At 46.5% G+C, this 19,999-nt stretch overlaps 1 protein-coding gene and 1 long non-coding RNA gene across 2 annotated transcripts in view; one reads left to right on the top strand and one right to left on the bottom strand.

Moving 5' to 3' along the window:
* Nucleotides 1-20: 20 nt before the first annotated feature.
* Nucleotides 21-15,667, top strand: LOC131384259 (uncharacterized). Its single transcript, XR_009214928.1, has 4 exons — nt 21-120; nt 4,578-4,633; nt 13,633-13,725; nt 15,573-15,667. It is a non-coding gene; the product is annotated as an uncharacterized LOC131384259 (long non-coding RNA).
* Nucleotides 14,485-19,999, bottom strand: part of ELOA (elongin A) — a 19,586-nt gene continuing 14,071 nt past the window's right edge. Inside the window, exons 10-11 of the mRNA XM_032759273.2 lie at nt 19,368-19,540; nt 14,485-17,022 (exon numbers count right to left, since the gene is read on the bottom strand). Coding sequence (XP_032615164.1) covers nt 16,961-17,022; nt 19,368-19,540 — 235 coding nt within the window. The 3' untranslated portion in view covers nt 14,485-16,960. The remainder of the gene's footprint in view (nt 17,023-19,367; nt 19,541-19,999) is intronic.

The raw sequence follows: 19,999 nt of genomic DNA, 5'->3' as shown, positions 1-19,999 counted from the left end.
ACGTAGGACGCGCGCCTCCCCAGGTGACAGGAGTTCGTGTTGACTCCAGTCCTGACGCTGGATGCTGCTACTGTTCCAGCTTCCCAGGTGTGGAAACTGAAGGACCAAGAGATTAAACAGGTGTGCTGAGTAAACTCACAGGCTGGGATTCCAATTCTCCTCCCCCCACGAGGCTGGAGCCTGTGCCCTCTTCCTTGATCGCCACGGTTCTTTGCGAGCTGATGAAGGAAAGCGTGAGGAATGATAAGGCCCTGGAGACTGGAGAACGCGAGCTTATCGCTGTCTCACATGCGCACGGCTTAGACGTTGAGAGCTCACAGGCCCACCTGCATAACCACTTTCTTGATAGCGGAGTTACAGCTTGAGAGCACGGGGCTTTGTGCACGGCCAGACCTAGAGACTAGTCCTGGGTCTGCTACTGGCCATTGTGACACCTTAAGTCATTTCCCCTATTCCGAGACTCCGTTTCCCCGTCTGTAAGGTGGAAAGAATAGTATCTGTTTCATAGGATCACAGTGAGTATTAAATGAAATAATGCAATTAAAGAACTCAGCAGGCCGGGCGCGGTGGCTCACGCCTGTAATCCCAGCACTTTGGGAGTCCGAGGCGGGCGGATCACGAGGTCAAAAGATCGAGACCATCCTAGCCAACATGGTGAAACCCCGTCTCTACTAAAAATACAAAAATTAGCTAGGCGTGGTGGCGCGAGCCTGTAGTCCCAGCTACTCGGGAGGCTGAAGCAGGAGAATCGCTTGAACCCGGGAGGCAGAGGTTGCAGTGAGCCGAGATCGCGCCACTGCACTCCAGCCTGGGCGACAGCGAGACTCTATCTCAAAAAAAAAAAAAAAAGAGTGAGAGAGCTAGGTGCTATTACCTACTGTTATCTCCAATTTGAAGATGAGGAAAACTGAGGCTGAAAGAGGTAAATTAACTTGCCCGAGACCAGGTAAAGTTAGGAGGTAACCAGGCTTTGAACACATCCTGTAGTGTTCTGGTAACACGTCAGTAGTTTCCTGGTTAGGGTGGGGAGGTTGAGGCGGGAGGTGCACACAAAGTAAATATGCTGTATCAATTAGCTTATGCTGTGTAACAAATTACCCTAAAACTTTGATAGCTTTAAACAACAAACATTGATTAATTCTCATGATCCTGTGGATTAGCTTCTCTGGGCCAGTTCAGCTTGGGCTGGAAAGTTTGGGATGGTCTCACTCTCGTCTGCTTGATGCTGGCTCTTAGCTGGGATGATAGGACCATATGTCTCCAGCAGACAAGCCTAGCTAAATTACATGGTGATAATTGCAGGGTTCCCAGGAGCAAGAGAGGGCAAGACTCAATTGCACAAGCACCTTTTTTTTTTTTTTTTCTGAGATGGAGTCTTGCTCTGTCACCCAGGCTGGAGTGCAGTGGCATGATCTCAGCTCACTGCAACCTCCGCCTCCCAGGTTCAAGCGATTCTCCTGCCTCAGCCTTCCGAGTAGCTGGGATTACAGGCGCCTGCCACCATGCCTGGCTAATTTTTGTATTTTTAGTAGAGACGGGGTTTCACCATGTTGGGCAGGCTGATCTTGAACTCCTGACCTCAGGTGATCCGCCCACCTCGGCCTCCCAAAGTGCTAGGATTACAGGCATGAGCCACCGCGCCCTGCCAGCACAAGCACTTTTTAAGTCTTACATCTATAATCTTTCTATAATGACCCACCAGCCAAATCCAAATTCTGGAGTGGAGAGCTAGACTGTAGACTTCACCTCCTGATTGGAAGAACTACAAAACACTGTGGCTCCTCCCCTCCCAATAGGTCTGTATTAGTTGTCTTTTGTTGTGTAACAAATTATTCCCAAACTTAATGGCTTAAAACTGTAGCAGGACAAGCTGCAGACAAAACCTGTCAGACACCGGGTTAAAGAAGGAAGAGACTTTATTGGGCCAGGAGCGTCGGCAGAGTTGCGTCTCAAGAACGAAGCTCTCCAAAGAAAAAGTTCCTGGCCCTTTTAAGGGCTTACAACTCTAAGGGGGTCCACGTGAAAGGGTTGTGATAGATTGAGCAAGTGATTTATAGGTAACACATGTGGTTAGAGTGGGGGCATTAATCTTTAACCTCAGGCCTGGTCAGTGGCATCAGCTGGTCTTGCCACTGACATTTCATTCCTGTTGTTTTTCAGCTTTTACTTCTTCCTTCTCTTCAGAGACAGTAAGAGAAATGGCCTCTCTCCTCAAAACAACAATTAACATTTATCATCTCACAGTTTCTGTGAGTTAGGAATTTGAGAGCGTCCTAGCTGGGTGGTTCTGGCTTGGGGTCTCTCATGAGCCTGAAATCATATGAAGGCTTGGCCAGGGCTGGAGAAGCCCCGGCTGGCAAGTTTGTGCAGGCTGTTGGCAGGAGGCCCCTGTTCCTTACCACATGGACCTCTCAATAGTACTGTTTGAGTGTCCTCATGATACAGCAGCTGGTTTTTAGCAGAGCAGGTGATCTAAGGGCAAGGTGGAAACCACCAATGTCTTTTATGACCTGGCCACAGAAGCCCCGTATTGTCAATGTTGCAACATCCCATGGTTTCACAGGTCAGCCATACTCAGTGTGTGCGGAAACTTCGTAAGAGTGCAGATACCAGGAGGTAGAAATCATTAGAGGCCACCTTAGTGGCTGGCTACTGTGCTGCTATACATGTTAAGTGGCACTGAAAATGGCTTTATTCTACTGTATTTAATTAGTAGTTTGGCTGTGGATAGAATTCTTTCATAATTGTGAAGATATTGCTCTGGTTTTTTTTCTGACTTTGATAAATACAATTCTGACTCCTGATTCTTTGTATGGATTTTCCCCCCACCCCCACCCCGTTTTCTGGAAGCTTTTAAGATCTCCTCTTGGTATTCTAGAATGTGATGATTTTTGTTGTGCTTTGGTCTCTTTTGTCATTCATTGTGCTGGATACCTGAGGGACCTTTTCAATTTAGAACCCCTAGAACAAAGCGTGAGCACTCAGGTTAGGACCTCTGCATGCGTGGACACAAGGCCCTGCCAGGCAAACAGATTTAGAGATATGGAGAAAACGGGGCAGGGCTGGGGTCCTGTTCTCTGCCTCCCACCGCCTTCTAGTACAGAACTCTGAGAGGCCCAAAAATGTGAATGTGGTCTTCCAGGTCATTGTGAAGGTTTATTTATTGACATAGCAGAATAGATTGTCTTTAATAGTTCATTAGGGTCATTTATAACTTTTTAAGTATGCATTCAGCTGTATTCTTGCCCCTGTCCTGCAAATATTAGGTTTGGCCTGCTAGGCAAATTGCTTAACCTCTCCAGGTCTCAGATTTTTTTCTTTTTTCTTTTTATTTATTTTTTTTCTAGGCCTCAGATTTGTCTTACATAAAATGGGAATAATAAGAGTACCTATGTTGTGGAGTGTTATGACAGTAATGTGAAATAACACATGAAAGTGTTTGGTATAACATCTGGTCCACAGGGAAAGGCTGTTACTGTAGCTGCCCCCCTCCCCTGCCCCCAACTCTGTTTTGCTTTCTGTGGTTTCAGTTACATGCAGTCAACCACTGTCCAAAAATATTAAATGGAAATTTTCAGAAATAAACCATCTGCAAGTTTTAAATTGCATGCTGTCCTGAGTAGCGTGATGAAGTCTTGTGCTGTCCTGCTCTGTCCACCTGGGGAACCTGAATCGTCCTTTTGTCTAGTGCCTCCACACTGTATACACTCCCTGTTCGTTAGTCACTTACTAAGTAAGTGCCCTGTTCCTTATCGGATCGACTGCCGTGGTATTGCAATGCTTGTGTTCAAGTCATCCTTATTTGACTTAATAATGGCCCCAAAGTGCAAGAGTAGTGATGCTAGCAATTTGGATATGCCAAAGAGAAGCCATAAAGTTCTTTCTTTAAATGAAAAAGGTAAAAGTTATCATAAGGAAAGAAAAAATAAAGTATGCTGAGGTCGCTAAGGTCTGTAGTAAGAATGAATCTTCTATCTTTGAAATTACGAAGAAGGAAAAAGAAATACCTGCTAGTTTTGCTGCCACACATGAAACTGCAAAAGTTATGACCACAGTGCCTGATAACTGTATTACATCATATTGCTATAATTATTCAATTTTATTATTAGTTGTTAATCTCTTATCGTGCCCAATTTATAAATTAAATGTAATCATAGGTATGTATGTATAGAAAAAAACATAGTACTGTATATATAGGGTTCAGTACTATTCAGTCATCCCCTGAGGGTCTTGGAACATATCGCCCACAGATAAGGGGGGGACTGCGGATAATCCCCAGTTTATGGTGGTTCGACTTATGACTTTGTGACTTTACAATGGTGCAAAAGTGATAAGAATTCAGCATGCTCCTCGACAAGTGGACGAGCATCTACTCTGCTTTCACAGCGGCTATCACTATAGCCAGCAGCAAGACTGTCAGCTCAGCGCCCTCGTCTGGTTGGATGGGAAACTGCAGTTGCTAAGGGAGCTGGGTTTGGAAGGAACTGGCCATGGTTGCAGGGTGGTTTAGCTGTGATTTGGAAGTAATGCCTTGTGCCTCTGCTTACTGTCTCCTCTCTTGCACTCCTATGTTGCAGGAATCTCTGAGGACAAATGGGAATTCTCACTGATTTCTAGGACTACCCTGGGGCAGGTAAGAAAAGCATCCAAGATTTTCCCATTGCTCCATTTATAAACTTTTTTTTTTTTTTTGAGATAGGGTCTCACTCTGCCACCCAGGCTGGAGTGTAGTAGCACAATCTTGGCTCACTGCAACCTCTGCCTCCTGGGCTCAACCAGTCCTCCCACTTCAGCCTCCTGAGTAGCTGGGACTACAGGTGCATGCCACCATGCCCAAGTAATTTTTGTATTTTTTGTAGAGATGGGGTTTCATCATATTGCCTAGGCTGGTCTCGAAATCCTGGACTCAAGTGATCTGCTGGCCTCAGCCTCCCAAACTGCTGGGACTACAGGCCTGAGCGACCACCCCTGTAGCTCAAGGATTGCTGAATTTGTATCCATTTTCTTCTCTCCTATCTCAATTGGGTTGGGTGAAATGATACTGTTAACTGTTTTCTGTTACTTTCGAATGCTTCTTTGTGGCCAACTGAGGGCATAGTAATACTGTAGCAGCTAACAACCATATGGGTCCCGAGGGCTTTACTAATGTTATTTTTTAGTCTTCCTAATTGCAGGTGTTTCATTATTAGCTGCATTTTATAGATGAGAAAACTGGGCACAGAGAGGCTGAGTTACTTGCTCAAGTTCATACAGGTGGTCAGTAGTAGAGCTAGGATTTGAACCTGGCGGTCAGCCTCCAGAGTTCATGTTATTTTTATTTATTTATTTTTTGAGACAAGGTCTTGCTCTGCCACCCAGACTAGAGTGCAGTGTCGTGATCTCAGCTCACTGCAGCCTTGACACCCCTGGGCTTAAGTGACCCTCCTGCCTCAGCCTCTTGAGTAGCTGGGACTACAGGCACACATCACCATGCCTGGCTAATTTTTATATATTTTGTAGAGACGGAGTTTTGCCATGTTGCCGAGGCTGGTCTCAAACTCCTGGGATCAAAGGATGCGCCCATGTTAGCGTCCCAAAATGCTGGGATTATAGGTGTGAGCTGCCGAGTCCATGTTCTTAACCACACTAAACCTCCTCCAAATATTATTTAATATTTATGATTTACGATGTGCCACAGCTTAGGCTCTTCTCCACCATGCTTCACTTACCAGCTGTGTTACCTTGGACAAGTCATTTTCCTCAGAGCTTAGGTTATAACAACAACTGTGTACTAAACGCCCACTCTGTGATGGGCGCCTGGCCTAATCCATCATCACCATCATCCCGGCTGACATGTCCTGGCTCTTTCTGTGTGCTAGGCACTGTTCTAAGCATTTTAACACTGCAAGGTTGACTTATTTTCCCTTTTTTTTTTTTTTGAGATGGAGTCTCACCCTGTGGCCCAGGCTGGAGTGCAGTGGCGTGATCTCGGCTCACTGCAAGCTCCGCCTCCTGGGTTCACGCCATTCTCCTGCCTCAGCCTCCCGAGTAGCTGGGACCACAGGCGCCCACCACCATGCCCGGGTAATTTTTTGTATTTTTAGTAGAGACGGGGTTTCACCATGTTAGCCAGGATGGTCTCGAAATCCTGACCTCATGATCTGCCCACCTTGGCCTCCCAAAGTGCTGGGATTACAGGCGTGAGCCACCGTGCCCGACCTTTTTTTTTTTTTTTTTTTTTTTGAGACAGAGTCTCACTCTGTCACCTAGGCTGGAGTGCAGTGGCATAATCTACCTCCCAGGTTCAAGCAATTCTCCTGCCTCATCCTCCTGAGTAGCTGGGATTACAGGCTCACACCAGCACGCCTGGCTAATTTTTGTATTTTTAATAAAGACAGGGTTTCACCATGATGGTCAGGCTGGTCTGGAACTCCTGGCCTCGTGATCCGCCTTCCTTGGCCTCCCAAAGTGCTGGGATTACAGGCGTGAGCCACCGCATCCGGCCTAATTTTTGTATTTTTAGTAGAGACGGGGTTTCGCCATATTGGCCAGGCTGGTCTCAAGCTCCTGACCTTGTAATCCACCTGCCTGGGCCTCCCAAAGTGCTGGGATTACAGGTGTGAGCCACCACGCCCAGCCTATTTTCCTCATTTTTAGAGAAAGAAACTGAGTAAGAGATTAAGTGACATGCTCAAGGCCACATGGCTAGAAAGTGTGGAAGCCAAGTCTGACGTCTGACTCCACAGCCTGTACCCTTAACTGCCCTTCTTCTCCGAGCCTTGTGGATTACCTAGAGCCCAGGCTGTCATGGTTACCTTTGGAGGTTGTTTTTTTTTTTTTTGGTCAGCGTACATTTTTTTCTGGATTTTTATTTTTTTCCAATAAGTTTTGGGGGAACAGGTGGTGTTTGGTTACATGAATAAGTTTCTTTAGTGGTGATCTCTGAGGTTTTGGTACACCCAACCTTTGGAGTCTTTAATGCTGTTAGCAAATATTCCCAATTCTCTGCATCCAGGAATATGGATGGATTGTGCTTCCTTGACCCCATGAATTAAGGTGCAGCCAATGCAATATGATGGCAATGATACATGTCACTTCTAGACATAACTTACAGTTATATCAATATTGTAATTAATATATTTTTATTATTATAATTAATGTTAATAATATATTAATATTCTCCACTTGCCTCGAAAATCTTACAAGCATGGAGATGGCACCTCCCTTAGCCTGGGCCCCTGAGTGAGGATGACATAAAGCAGATCCACACAGTGGACAGGCAGTGGGACCTCTGTTGTTGCAAGCCCCTGAGATGTGGGGGTTGTTGCTGCAACAGAACCGTGTCCAAGGCTTCTCAACCTTGGCTCTATTTACGTTTTCGGCCAGAAAATTCTTTGTTGGGGGAGGGGCGCTGTCTTGCGCGTTGCAGCATGGATAGCAACATCCCTGGCCTCTGCCCACTAGATGTCCATAGCTCCCCCACAACAGCGACAACCAAAATGTCTCCAGACGTTGCCAAGTGTCATACTGGGAACAAACTCACCTCTAGTTGAGAACTACTGCTGAGCTTATTCCCTTTTTCCTTTTTTTTTTTTTTTTTTTTTGAGACAGGGTCTCACTTTGTCACCCAGGCTGGAGCTTTGTCACTCACTGCAACCTTTGCTTCCCAGGTTCAAGCGATTTTCCCACCTCAGCCTCCCAAGTAGCTGGGGCTGCAGGCACACGTCACCACACCTGGCTAATTTTTGTCTATTTTGGTAGAGACGGGGTTTCACCATGTTGGCAGGCTGGTCTCAAACTCCTGACCTCAAGTGATCCACCTGCCTTGGCCTCCAAAGTTCTGAGATTACAGGCATGAGCCACCGCACCTGGCCAGCCGTTTGCTTTAAATCCAGAAGAGGTGGCAACACTGAGCCCTGTCTCCTACCTGGAAGCAATAAAGTGGAGCTGTGTGAATAGCTCCATTTTCTTTCTGTTCCCATCACAGCCTGCTGTCACATACCAAACCCCTGGTATTTGAGTTTGTGGCCCTAATAAGAAATTAGGTGGTCTTCCTTTTTAGTGGTTGTTAGAAGCTACAGTTTAAGGGAACTGAAAAAATTAGAGTGGGGCCCCAAAACAGAAAAGTCAAACTAACTGTCTGCGGAAGCAGGCACTAAGATTTCAGTTATCAGGAAGGACTTGTTGACCTCAAAATAGTTCTTAGCTTGTGACCCTAAAATTTGAATTCCCATCAGTAAAAAGCAAAACCTTTTTCTTTCATTCCACATTTAGACGGAAAGAAGGAAGGACACTAAAATGTGGCTCCCCTTGTGTCATTGAATCCTTATAAGAATTCCTGCGGAGTGTCATAATTCCCATTTTACCAATGAGGAAACTGAGGCTCAGAGGTGTGGAAGTGGTGGAGGCAGGATTTGAACCTGGGTCTCATTCCAAAGGTCATGCATGCTTTTTCCACACTAGGCATTCCCAAACCAGGCCGCTCATTGAGTTCATTGGGGGAGGCCTACAAAAGAGTACCTGTTTCCAGATCCTACTTTTCATCTATTCAACCGTATTTCTTCAGTAGGGCCCAGAAACCTGTACTTTAAAGAATTATTTGTGGCCAGGTGCCGTGGCTTACGCCTGTAATCCCAGCACTTTTGGAGGCCGAGGCGGGTGGATCACGAGGTCAGGAGATTGAGACCATCCTGGCTAACACGGTGAAACCCTGTCTCTACTAAAAATACAAAAAATTAGCCAAGCGTGGTGGCAGGCGCCTGTAGTCCCAGCTACTTGGGAGGCTGAGGTAGGAGAATGGCCTGAACCCGGGAGGCGGAGCTTGCAGTGAGCGGAGATCGCGCCACTACACTCCAGCCTGGGCGACAGAGCAAGACTTCGTCTCAAAAAAAAAAAAGCTGGGCGCGGTGGCTCACGCCTGTAATCCCAGCACTTTGGGAGGCCGAGGCAGGCGGATCACGAGGTGAAGAGTGCGAGACCATCCTGGCCAACATGATGAAACCCCATGTCTACCAAAAATACAGAAATTAGCTGGGCATGGTGGTACACACTCGTAGTCCCAGATTCTTGGGAGCCTGAGGCAGGAGAATTGCTTGAATCCAGGAGGTGGAGGTTGCAGTGAGCCAAGATCGTGTCACTGCACTCCAACCTGCCAATAGAGCAAGACTCCGTCTCAAAAAAAAAAAAAAAAAAAGAATTATTTGTGCAGTTATTTGATAACTGTCTCCCTACTAGATGAAAGCTTCATGGGCAATGTCTTTTTTTTTTTTTTTTTTGAAATGTAGTTTCGCTCTTGTTGTCCAGACGGGAGTGCAATGGCGCAATCTCAGCTCACCGCAACCGCCACCTCCTGGGTTCAAGCAATTCTCCTGCCTCAGCCTACTAAGTAGCTGGGATTACAGGCATGCACCACCATGCCCAGCTAATTTTGTATTTTTAGTAGAGATGGAGTTTCTCCATGTTGGTCAGACTGGTCTTGAACTCCTGGCCTCAGGTGATTCATCTGCCTTGACCTCCCAAAGTTGGGATTACAGGCGTGAGCCACCATGCCCGGCCTTTTTTTCCTTTTTCTTTTTTGAGACAGGGTCTTGCTCTTTCACCCAGGCTGGTGCGCAGTGGGATGATCTTGGCTCACTGCAGCCTCAACCTCCCCGAGTTCAAGCAATCCTCCCAGGGGCCTCCTGAGTAGCTGGAACTACAGGTTCATGCCACCATGCCCAACTAATATTTTATTTTATTTTGTTTTGTTTTTATTTTATTTTATTTCAAGACGGAGTTTCACTCTTGTTGCCCAGGCTGGAATGCAATGGCATGATCTTTTTTTTTTTTTTTTTGAGACGGAGTCTCGCTCTGTCACCCAGGCTGGAGTGCAGTGGCGCGATCTCGGCTCACTGCAAGCTCCGCCTCCCGGGTTCACGCCATTCTCCTGCCTCAGCCTCTCCGAGTAGCTGGGACTACAGGCGCCCGCCACCACGCCCGGCTAATGTTTTTGTATTTTTAGTAGAGACGGGGTTTCACTGTGGTCTCGATCTCCTGACCTCGTGATCCACCCGCCTCGGCCTCTCAAAGTGCTGGGATTACAAGCGTGAGCCACCACGCCTGGCCGGCATGATCTTGGCTCACTGCAACCTCCACCTCCCAGGTTCAAGCTATTCTCCTGCTTCAGCCTCCTGAGTAGCTGGGATTACAGGCATGTACCACCATGCCCGGCTAATTTTGTATTTTTAGTAGAGACGGGGTTTCTCCATGTTGGTCAGGCTGGTCTTGATCTCCTGACCTCAGGTGATCCACCCGCCTCAGCCTCCCAAAGTGCTGGGATTACAGGCATGAGCCACCACACCTGGCCTAATATTTTATTTTTTTAGAGACGAGATCTCACTATGTTGCCCAGGCTAGTTTCGACCTCCTGGACTCAAGCAATCTCTCACAGTGCTGGGATTACAGCTGTGAGCCACTGTCCCCAGCCTGCCATGTCTGACTTAGTCAGTGACACAGAGTGGGAGGCAATGCAAGTATTTGCTTAGTACTAAATCAATAAGCTTCCTAGTCCTGACCTAGGGACCTGCTGTGAAAGAGCTATTCCACTGTGGCAAATTCTCTGGAGCAGTTCTCAAACTTCAGTGTATATTTTAAGAATTGCTTAGTGTCAGCCGGGTGTGTGGTAGCTCATGACTGTAATCCCAGCACGTTGGGAGGCAGAGGCAGGTGGATCATTTGAGGTCAGGAGTTCAAGACTAGCCTGGCCAACATGGTGAAACCCCGTCTCTACTAAAAATACAAAAACTAGCCGGGTCGTAGTGATGCATGCCTATAATCCCAGCTACTTGGGAGGCTGAGGCAGGAGAATTGCTTGAGCCTGGGAGGCAGAGGTTGCAGTGAGCTGAGATCACGCCACTGCACTCCAGTCTGGCAGTCTGGGGAACACAGCAAGACTCCATCTCAAAAAAAAAAAAAAAAAAGTGCTTAGTGTTAGGCCAGGCACAATGGCTCATGCCTGTAATCCCAGCACTTCGGGAGGTTGAGGCAGGTGGATCTCACCTGATCTCACCTGAGGTCAGGAGTTCAAGACCAGCCTAGCCAACATGGTGAAACCCATCTCTACTAAAAATACAAAAGTTGGTGGTGCACGCCTGTAGTCCCAGCTACTAGGGAGGCTGAAGCAGGAGAATCACATGAACCTGGGAGGCGGAGGTAGCAGTGAGCCGAGAGTGATCCAGCTACTGCATTCCAGCCTGGGTGACAGAGTGAGACTTCACCAAAAAAAAAAAAAAAAAAATTGCTTAGTGTCTCAGTCAGTTCAGGCTGCTTTACCAACTTACCATAAACTGGCTTAGGCAACAAACATTTACTTCTCACAGTTCCAGAGGCTGGAAGTCCAAGATCAAGGTGCTGGCCAATTCTGTGTCTGGTGAGGGCCCTCTTCCTGGTTTGCAGACTGCCGTCTTCTCATTTCCTCACATGGTGGAGAACAAGGAGCAAGAGCAAACTCTCATTTCTCTTATGAGGGAGAATCCTATTCATGAAGCCTCTACCCATGTGACCTGATTACCTCCAAAGGCCCATCTAATACTGTCACATTGGGTCTTAGGATTTCAGCATAGGAATTTTGGGGGGACACAAACATTTAGTCCATAACACTTGAGTTGCGTCTTTTTAAATGCATATTCTGAGACCCCAACCCAAGACTCTGTGCTTGAGAGACAGATACAGTGATAGTAAAATTTGGTGGCTGGAACTTTCCTTAGTCTATGAAAAGAGTTGAGACAATAGACATCATAGAGAAGTTCAGGGGACTGGGCGAGGTGCCCCTTGCCTGTAATCCCTGCACTTTGAGAGGCCAAGGTAGACTGATTGAGCTTGAGTTCGAGACCAGCCTGGGCAACACGGCAAAACTCCATCTCTTCCAAAAAAAATACCAAAAAATTAGCTGGGAGTGGTGGTGCACATCTGTAGTCACAGCTACTTGGGAGGCTGAGGTGGGAGGAACACTTGAGCCTGGGAGGTTGAGGCTGTAGTGAGCCAAGATCCCACCACTGCACTCCAGCCTGGGTGACAGAGTGAGACTGTCTCAAAAAGAAAAAAAGAGTGAGAGAAAGAAGTCCAGGAGCCTCTGAAGACAAACTGTTTCACCATTTAGCAAATAACCAGAAAGAGATGAAAGTGGATGAGAAACCCTGTGATGGGGGCATCTGTCAAGTTGATAAGCCAGGTAGGATTCTGCTGGGCATCAGTTACATGAAGCAGACAAAAGATAACATTCTTAGAAATGACTGTTGAACTTCAGGGTAAAGAATTTTTAGGCTGGGCACGGTGGCTAACACCTGTAATCCCAGCACTTTGGGAGGCCAAAGCAGGCAGATGGCTTGAGGTTGGGAGTTCGAGACCAGCCTGGCCAACATGGTGAAACCCTGTCTCTACTAAAAATATAAAAATTAGCTGGGCGTGGTGGCACATGTCTGTAATCCCAGCTACTCGGGAGGCTGAGGCTGCAGTGAGCCGAGATCATGCCACTGCACACCAGCCTGGGCAACAGAGCAAGACTCTGTCACAAAAAAAGAATTAAAAAAAAAAAAAAAAAAGAAAAGCGACTGTGGCCTTGGCTCAGGCATCTTTTGTTTTGGAGGTCGGCTTTGCTTCAGAGGCCAAATTGGGTATGTGTGTCAGTGTATGAGATGGTAAATGTGACTGAGCGCATGTGTTTTGGAGTCAGGCCAATACATAGCACCACTGCTCACTGATTCTGTGACCTTAGGCAAGTTCTTCATCTCTCTGTGCTTTGGTTTTCTCATTTTCATTAAAACAATTTTTAAAAATTTATTTCTACAGACACTATGGTGACTTAAGTTCTCATTTTTATTTTTTAATCCCCTGGATTTACCAAGATTAAGTTGTCATTTTTAAAATGGGGCCATGACTGTTTACCTCACAGGATCATTGTGATAACAGAGGCAGTGTACACAAGAAGGAATGGTGGCACCTAGTAGGTGCATAATCAATAAAGTCAGTTACTCCTCCCCAACTGTAAGTGTCAGAGTCTATTACTCCATATCCTAAGGTCTAATACAGGTCCTGGCTCAGCAAATGTTTAATTAATCGATAAAGGACAGATTTGTATGTTTGATGGAAGGTCCAATCCACTGGCTGTATGCAGGGTTGAAGCCAAATCTGTGGCTCCATTAGCAAGTGCTAAAGCTCCTGCAGCTCAGCCAGAGCCACCACAGCAGGTTCTCATTAAGTCCTTGCTGGCACGACTTTCCTGTACTCATGCTCCTTCTGTTCTCATTAGAACGCCCGTGTAAGCTGAGACCTACTGGTCCCTCACAGCCCCTGGAAACTGAAAGGCAGAGTGGCACAAACCTTGCAGTTAGAGAATCATGGTGTCAAATCCTTCTTTTTGCCACTTTATTAGCTACGCAACTTGGCCATGTTAATTTCACTCCTTCCCCCCACCCCCCGTTTGTTTTTTGCTTTTTTTTTTTTTTTTTGGAGACAGGGTCTTGCTCTGTCGCCCATGCTGGAGTGCAGTGGCAATAATGGCTTATTGCAGCCTCAACCTCCTGGGCTCAAGCCATCCTCCCACCTCGGCCTCCTGAGTGGCTGGGACTAAAGGTGTGTGCCACCACACCCAGCTAGTTTTTTTTGTATCTTTTGTAGAGAGAGAGTTTCGCCATGTTGCCAAGGCTGGTCTCGAACTCTTGAACTTCAGCAATCCACCCGCCTTGGCCTCCCAAAGTGCTGGGATTACAGGTATGAGCCACAGTCCCTCCTAACCCCCTACCTGTTTTTTTTTGAGACAAAAAAAGAGATGGGGTTTTGCCATGTTGCCCAGGCTGGTCTTGCTCTGTCACCTAGACTGGAGTGCAGTGGCATAATCACAGCTCACTGTAGCCTCAACCTCCCAAGCTCAAGTGATCCTCCCACCTCAGCCTCCCACGTGGCTGGGACTATAGGTGCACTATCACACCTGGCTAATTTTTAATCTTTTTCTAGAGACAGGGTCTCAATATGTTGCTCAGGCTGGTCTTAAACTCTTGGGCCCAAGCAATCCTCCTGCCTCCGCCCTTCACAGTGTTGGGATTACAGGTATGAACCACCATGCCTGGCCCCATTTCACCCCTTTGAACCAGTTTCTGATTTTAAGATGGGGTTACCAGGGTTCCAAGTATAATAAGGGACAGTGCCTGTTCCCTGCAAATGCTGAGTTCTCTCCCTTTGCTCACAGAATTCTTTCCCCCTGAAATTCCTCTTTCCTCTTCCTACTATGTTACCAACAGAAATTCGGCATCGTTTAAGGCCCAGCCCAAGGATGCTGACTAAGATCTCTGCCTTAGGAGCTTGCGGTGAGCCGAGATCACCTCCTCCAGACGTCAGCCTAGGCAACAAGAGCGAAACTCCATCTCAAAAAAAAAAAAAAAAAAAAAAAAATTCTCTGCCTTAAACAGTCCAAGAATCAGGCATTTTCTAACTTCTTTCCACTGACACTGTAAGCAAGGAAGACACAGTATATGGAGTTTGTTTTTTATTTAGACATGGAATTTTCCTTTTCATATAACTTATCTAATTAAAATATTCATCTCGGTAGTTACCACAAAAAAGTAACATAGAAAATTGTATTTACATTTTGGGACCAAAATACAAATGAAGAGCAGGAAGACACCTTGCTCCTTTCCCTCCCGCTTCCCAGAAAGAAAAAGCCCCAAAGGAACTGCTCAGTACACCAAGGATCACAAAGGGGTAATTTGTAATTTGGTGATTTGTATGTAGTGTAGCACAGAAAAAAAATTGCACAAGTGTTTCCATTAATGAGACCAAAGGTTCAAATTCATCCTGTGTCAGGTTCAAATTCATCCTGTGTCTGCTCTGCAGCCATTTTAGTAAGCTGGGCAAGGAGGTCATTTAGAAATTGGGTTTTTCCTCTTTCCCCTGACTCTTCACACCAAGTCACATCCCTGATGTAGATACTCTTGGGGGAGGGGAAAACATGTGGCTCTATGCAAACAGCATTCATCAAAAATCTTTATGTGCCGAAATGGATACTGACATTGCTATGAACAAATCTGTCTTTTCTTCCCTCCCTGCCTAAAGACTCCTAATAAGGGAAATTAAATCATACACAACTGAATCTAAGATATGAAAAACTAGTTTCAATGACAAAGACTTGAACACACAGTTAAGAGACAAATTCAAGGTGGTAGACACCTAGAAAAAGCTATTCTAGGCAGCAGACATCTGGCACCTGACCCAAATGTTCATTTGGTTTCAGGTAAGAGGCTTCCTAATATTAGATTTGTGGGGCGGGCTAGGGATAGGGGTGGAATGGTGGTACAAATGACCAAGAGAAGTAATGCTTTACCCATTCAAAAATACAGCAAGTTAAAACAGTAACGTCTGTGTCTTGTCACAATAGGCACCCTGCACAGCAATACACACTGAATGATGTCGAGTTTCTGCTGAATAGACTTCCTAGGTTGCTCTGGAATTCAAAGTTGGCCTAACTGAGGTCTCCAGTTACAGAAAACACTGGCTCTGTATCTTGGGCTTTGAGAAAACTTGTCAGGCTGTCACACTTACCATCCCCTCAGTCTGCTTTTCAGGTTCCTTAAGGACGCATATCTCAAATGTATGGCATCTACCTCTACACCTCGGTCACAACCAAGTGGGTTTCTACTAGATCAGTGTTCCTTGACAGCCAACAAGGGAGCTGACACTGCCCTCCTAAGTTCTGATCTTGCTCCTGTTCAACTGGAACTTGATGGATCCCGTGTGGTTTCCCCCATCCTGACGCTGTGGCTCAGACACTCTCCCTAAGCTGGTCCTTCCCTCCAAATCTTGCCTTAAACACTCAGAAGGTAGAAAACACTTCAACAGCAAAGTTCTCTTCCCAAGCCAACAGTTGTGTTCTTCCAATCACATGATCTTACCTTTTCAATAAAAGGCAAAACAAACCAATTTCCAACATAGCATTACAGCTTTTAAAACCATTCACTTCTCATAGTGATTCACAGAGAACAAGAGATTAAAGTGCTGGCTTTTAAATGTCTAAAGTTGCATTCAGGGCTACAAACAGCCCTGCCATGTGTGTGTTTTTCCTTCATGCTGTTGAGGGGAAGGAAAGATAGGGAAGGGCAGTGGGGGGAAACCCTAAAATTTTCAATCAGAAACTGGAAATTGTAAAAGTGGGAGGTGGGGAGTTCTGTGCAAATCAGTCTCCCAAGGTTCTGTGTCCTCTAGTGAGCTTCAAAGAAAAAAAAAAAAAAAAGGTGGAGACTCGAAAAAAGGATGAGGGAAAGGCTCCAGACCTACAGAGCACCTCCCTTAATAAATACCAGTTAGTGAGTAAGAAAGAGATGCACCTGCACAGGAATACGCAGTGACACTGGGGAGGGCCTGAGGTGGAGTCCGCCGAGCACCCTGTCGCCCCACTGAGGCTCCCTTGGGGACGGGCGGTCTAGTGCTCATTCCTTGCCCTATGTGCAGCAGGTACTGTGCAGGCTCTGGAGATGCCCAGTCCTCTGTCTGGACCAGAGTCCACTCAGAGCTGAGCTGGGGCAGGAGAATGGCTTTCACTAGGCTTTCATCTGATTTTAATAAGGACCTGGAAGATAAAAGGCTAAATGTGTGGTAGAGGACAAAAAAACAAAAAACAAAAACAAACCTGGGGGATAATATAAATACAATCTGGGGGCAATATTTATTAATTAAAACTATGTCTTATAGTTTACAAAGATGCTAATGAACAACAAAAGTATAATTGACCTTTAAAATCCTCAGTGAGACAGAGGCTTCACATCTTCTTCAGAATTCCGAAGTGTGCTCCAGGCAGGAAGGCGGGGCTGCGGCACGCAGGTTCCCAGGGGCAGCACCTGCAGACTGCAGGATCCACAAAGCAAGACTCCAGTCTCCTGTAGAATTCCATTCCCCAACCCCCACTGTCCTTGTACTCCTGCCTCCCCAGATTCCATTTCCAAGGCAAGTCCTCAGTTTATCGTCGGGAGAATCTGTTCTTGAAGGCTTTAATCGTCTTGGCCATCATTGGGGCAATTTCTGTGAAAAGAGAAACAAGGCAGCCGTCTCAGAGCTGTGGAGGCTCAGACACACCCCCAGTGGTTTACAGTCAAAGCCAGCTCTGCTATTCTTGGCTGTGCACCACCAGGCAGAGATACAAGTAGTAACTATCTCCTCTGTTCACAATGCAATAAAAGCAACAGCACAGAGCAGACACTTTCGGAGGACCTGCCAGGGGCATAACAACCACTCTCTCTAACCACCTGCACCAAGGCTCAGAGAGCCCGGCCAACTTGCCCATGGTTGTACAGTAAGGTACAGAATTACAATTCAATCTTTGTCAGACTTTCTTGTTTTTATTTTTGTAAAGAAAGTGTCTCACTCTGTCACCCTGGCTAGGGTGCAGTGGCACAATCACAGCACACTGTAGCCTCTACCTCCTAGGCTCCAGAGTAGCTGAGACTACAGGAGTGTGCCACCATGCCTGGATAATTTTTTTTTTCTGTAGAGTCAGGGTCTCACCATGTTGCTAAGGCTGGTCTCAATCTCCTGGGCTCAAGCACCCTCCTACCCCAGCCTCCCAAAGTGCTGGGATTACAGGTGTGTGTGAACCACTGCGCCCGGGCCCTTGGCAGACTCTAAAGGCCATACTCAGTCATAACTTAACTTTGCCTCACAAATAGCCAAACCAGTAAACAGCACGTCTACCCCCAATCTGTCCAGTGTAGAAACAGGTCTAAGGTGGCTATGCAAGTACTGCCTAAGGAAGGCCAGCCTGCCTCCTGAATGGTTAATCTGAGCATAGCTGCAGCTCAAGCCAGGACTCCCACCCTCCCATGGGCCCTGCAATTAATACAGAATAAGACTTAAGTTAGGACATCCCCTTAGGATACTGGGGATAGTCTATGGTAATAAAGTTAACAAAATACAAAATAGACGCAACTAGATATAAAGAATAAATATTTGGAAGACGGCCGGGCATGGTGGCTCACGCTTGTAATCCCAGCACTTTGGGAGGCTGAGGCAGGCGAAACAAGGTCAGGAGTTCGAGACCAGCCTGGCCAACATGGTGAAACCTCGTCTCTACTAAAAATACAAAAAATTAGCTGGGCGTAGTGGCGGGCAACTGTAATCCCAGCTACTTGGGAGGCTGAGGCAGGAGAATCGCTTGAATCCGGGAGGTGGAAGTTGCAGTGAGCCGAGATCACGCCACTGTACTCCAGCCCAGGTGACAGAGTGAGACTCTGTCTCAAACAAACAAACAAAAAAAAATGGAAGACCCAATTAGATATAAAGAATAAATATTTGGAAGCTAGAGTTATAAGATTATAGAAAAACAGTAAGAGGGCCTGTCATTTAGCTGTTAATATTAGTAATTATGAACACTGTGGTACTGCCTAGAGAAGTAAGTTTACATTTAGGTGAAAAAAGAAGAGTGCCAAAATGGTCATTCACAATGATATTTATTGATTTATTTAGAGACAGTGTCTCACTCTGTCATCCAGGCTGGAGGGCAGTGGCACAATCCTGGCTCACCGCAACCTCTGCCTCCCGGGTTTAAGCAATTCTCCTGTCTCAGCCACCCAAGTAGCTGAGATTATAGGCACGTGCCACCATGGTGGGCTAATTTTTCTATTTTTAATAGAGACGGGGACCATGCCTGGCTAGATACTATTTTCTACTTTCACTTTTTTTTTTTTTCCAGAGACAGGGTCGGCCGGGCGCGGTGGCTCACACCTGTAATCCCAGCACTTGGGAGGCTAAGGCGGGCAGATCATGAGGTCAGGAGATCGAGACCATCCTGGCTAACATAGTGAAACCCCATCTCTACTAAAAAATGAAAAAATTAGGTGGGCGTGGTGGTGGGCGCCTGTAGTCCTGGCTACTCGGGAGGCTGAGGCAGGAGAATGGCATGAACCCAGGAGGCGGAGCATGCAGTGAGCCGAGATCGTGCCATGCACTCCAGCCTGGGTGACAGAGCGAGACTCCATCTCAAAAAATCCTCCCACCTCAGTCTCCTGAGTAGCTGGGACTACAGGTATGTACCACTAAGCCCAATTTTTTAATTTTTTGTAGAGGGTCTCATTATGTTGTCCAGGCTGGTCTTGAACTCCTGGATTCAAGGGATCCTCCTGCCTCAGCCTGCCAAAGTGCTGAGATTACAGGCATGAGCCACTGCACCCAGACTCACTGTAATTATTTAAGAGATATAGTGCACTATGGACAAAGCAGGGGAAGGAGGGACTGACATTCAGACCAGCTATGTGCAAGGCATCATGCACATGCAATATGCAGTCCACAAAATGTAATACAGTGAATAATGACATTGAGAGTTAAAAACTAGTTCTGAAGTAATATTTGAGCAGGAACTCCAAGTTACTTACTCTTCACAGTGGGTTTCCTAGGATCATAGGAAACAGTGCTGCTGACCACTGGTGCCAAGTGGGCACTGCTGGTGCTTGGGCCATCATAGGCCGGCTCCTCAGGGCTGGGGTTAAAGCTGTTGCTACTGGCGGAAGCATGGCTGCTTCCCGTGGGGTACGGGGCTGGCTTAATCCTGCAACACAGGACAACACTAGTTAGCCATAAGCACAAGAAATCTGCCCTGACCATGAACAGCCTGAAGTAGGCCTGTGTGAGGATGACTCACCCTGTTTGTGGCTTTGACCAGTGGACCCTATCACCCTGGATTCTGGTGGTGGCTCAGAGATGTTTGCATTATCCTTTCAGAATAAATGATAATCTCAACTAACTTTTCACTGTTTTGGTATAAATCTGTATTTTGAAAAGGCTAATGTGGCTTAGACAAAATAACAGTCATTGCAGAAATGTGTTTTTTGTTTAGATGGGAAAAGGGAAAGCATAAGGGAATGTTTCCCATAAGCCAGGCTTTGCTCTCCACTTAATCTTGACTACCCTAAGGCAGGGGTAATTATCACCTTGCACTGCAGTCCAAGAAGCGGAGGCTGAGGGAGGTGAGGGAAGTGCTGAGCTGATGAGGTTTGCCTCCAGAGCC

Source organism: Hylobates moloch, unplaced genomic scaffold, assembly GCF_009828535.3.
Source record: "Hylobates moloch isolate HMO894 unplaced genomic scaffold, HMol_V3 SCAFFOLD_9, whole genome shotgun sequence".
In the NCBI taxonomy this organism is placed as follows: Eukaryota; Metazoa; Chordata; class Mammalia; order Primates; family Hylobatidae; genus Hylobates; species Hylobates moloch.
This window is presented reverse-complemented; position numbering and strand designations above follow the sequence as displayed.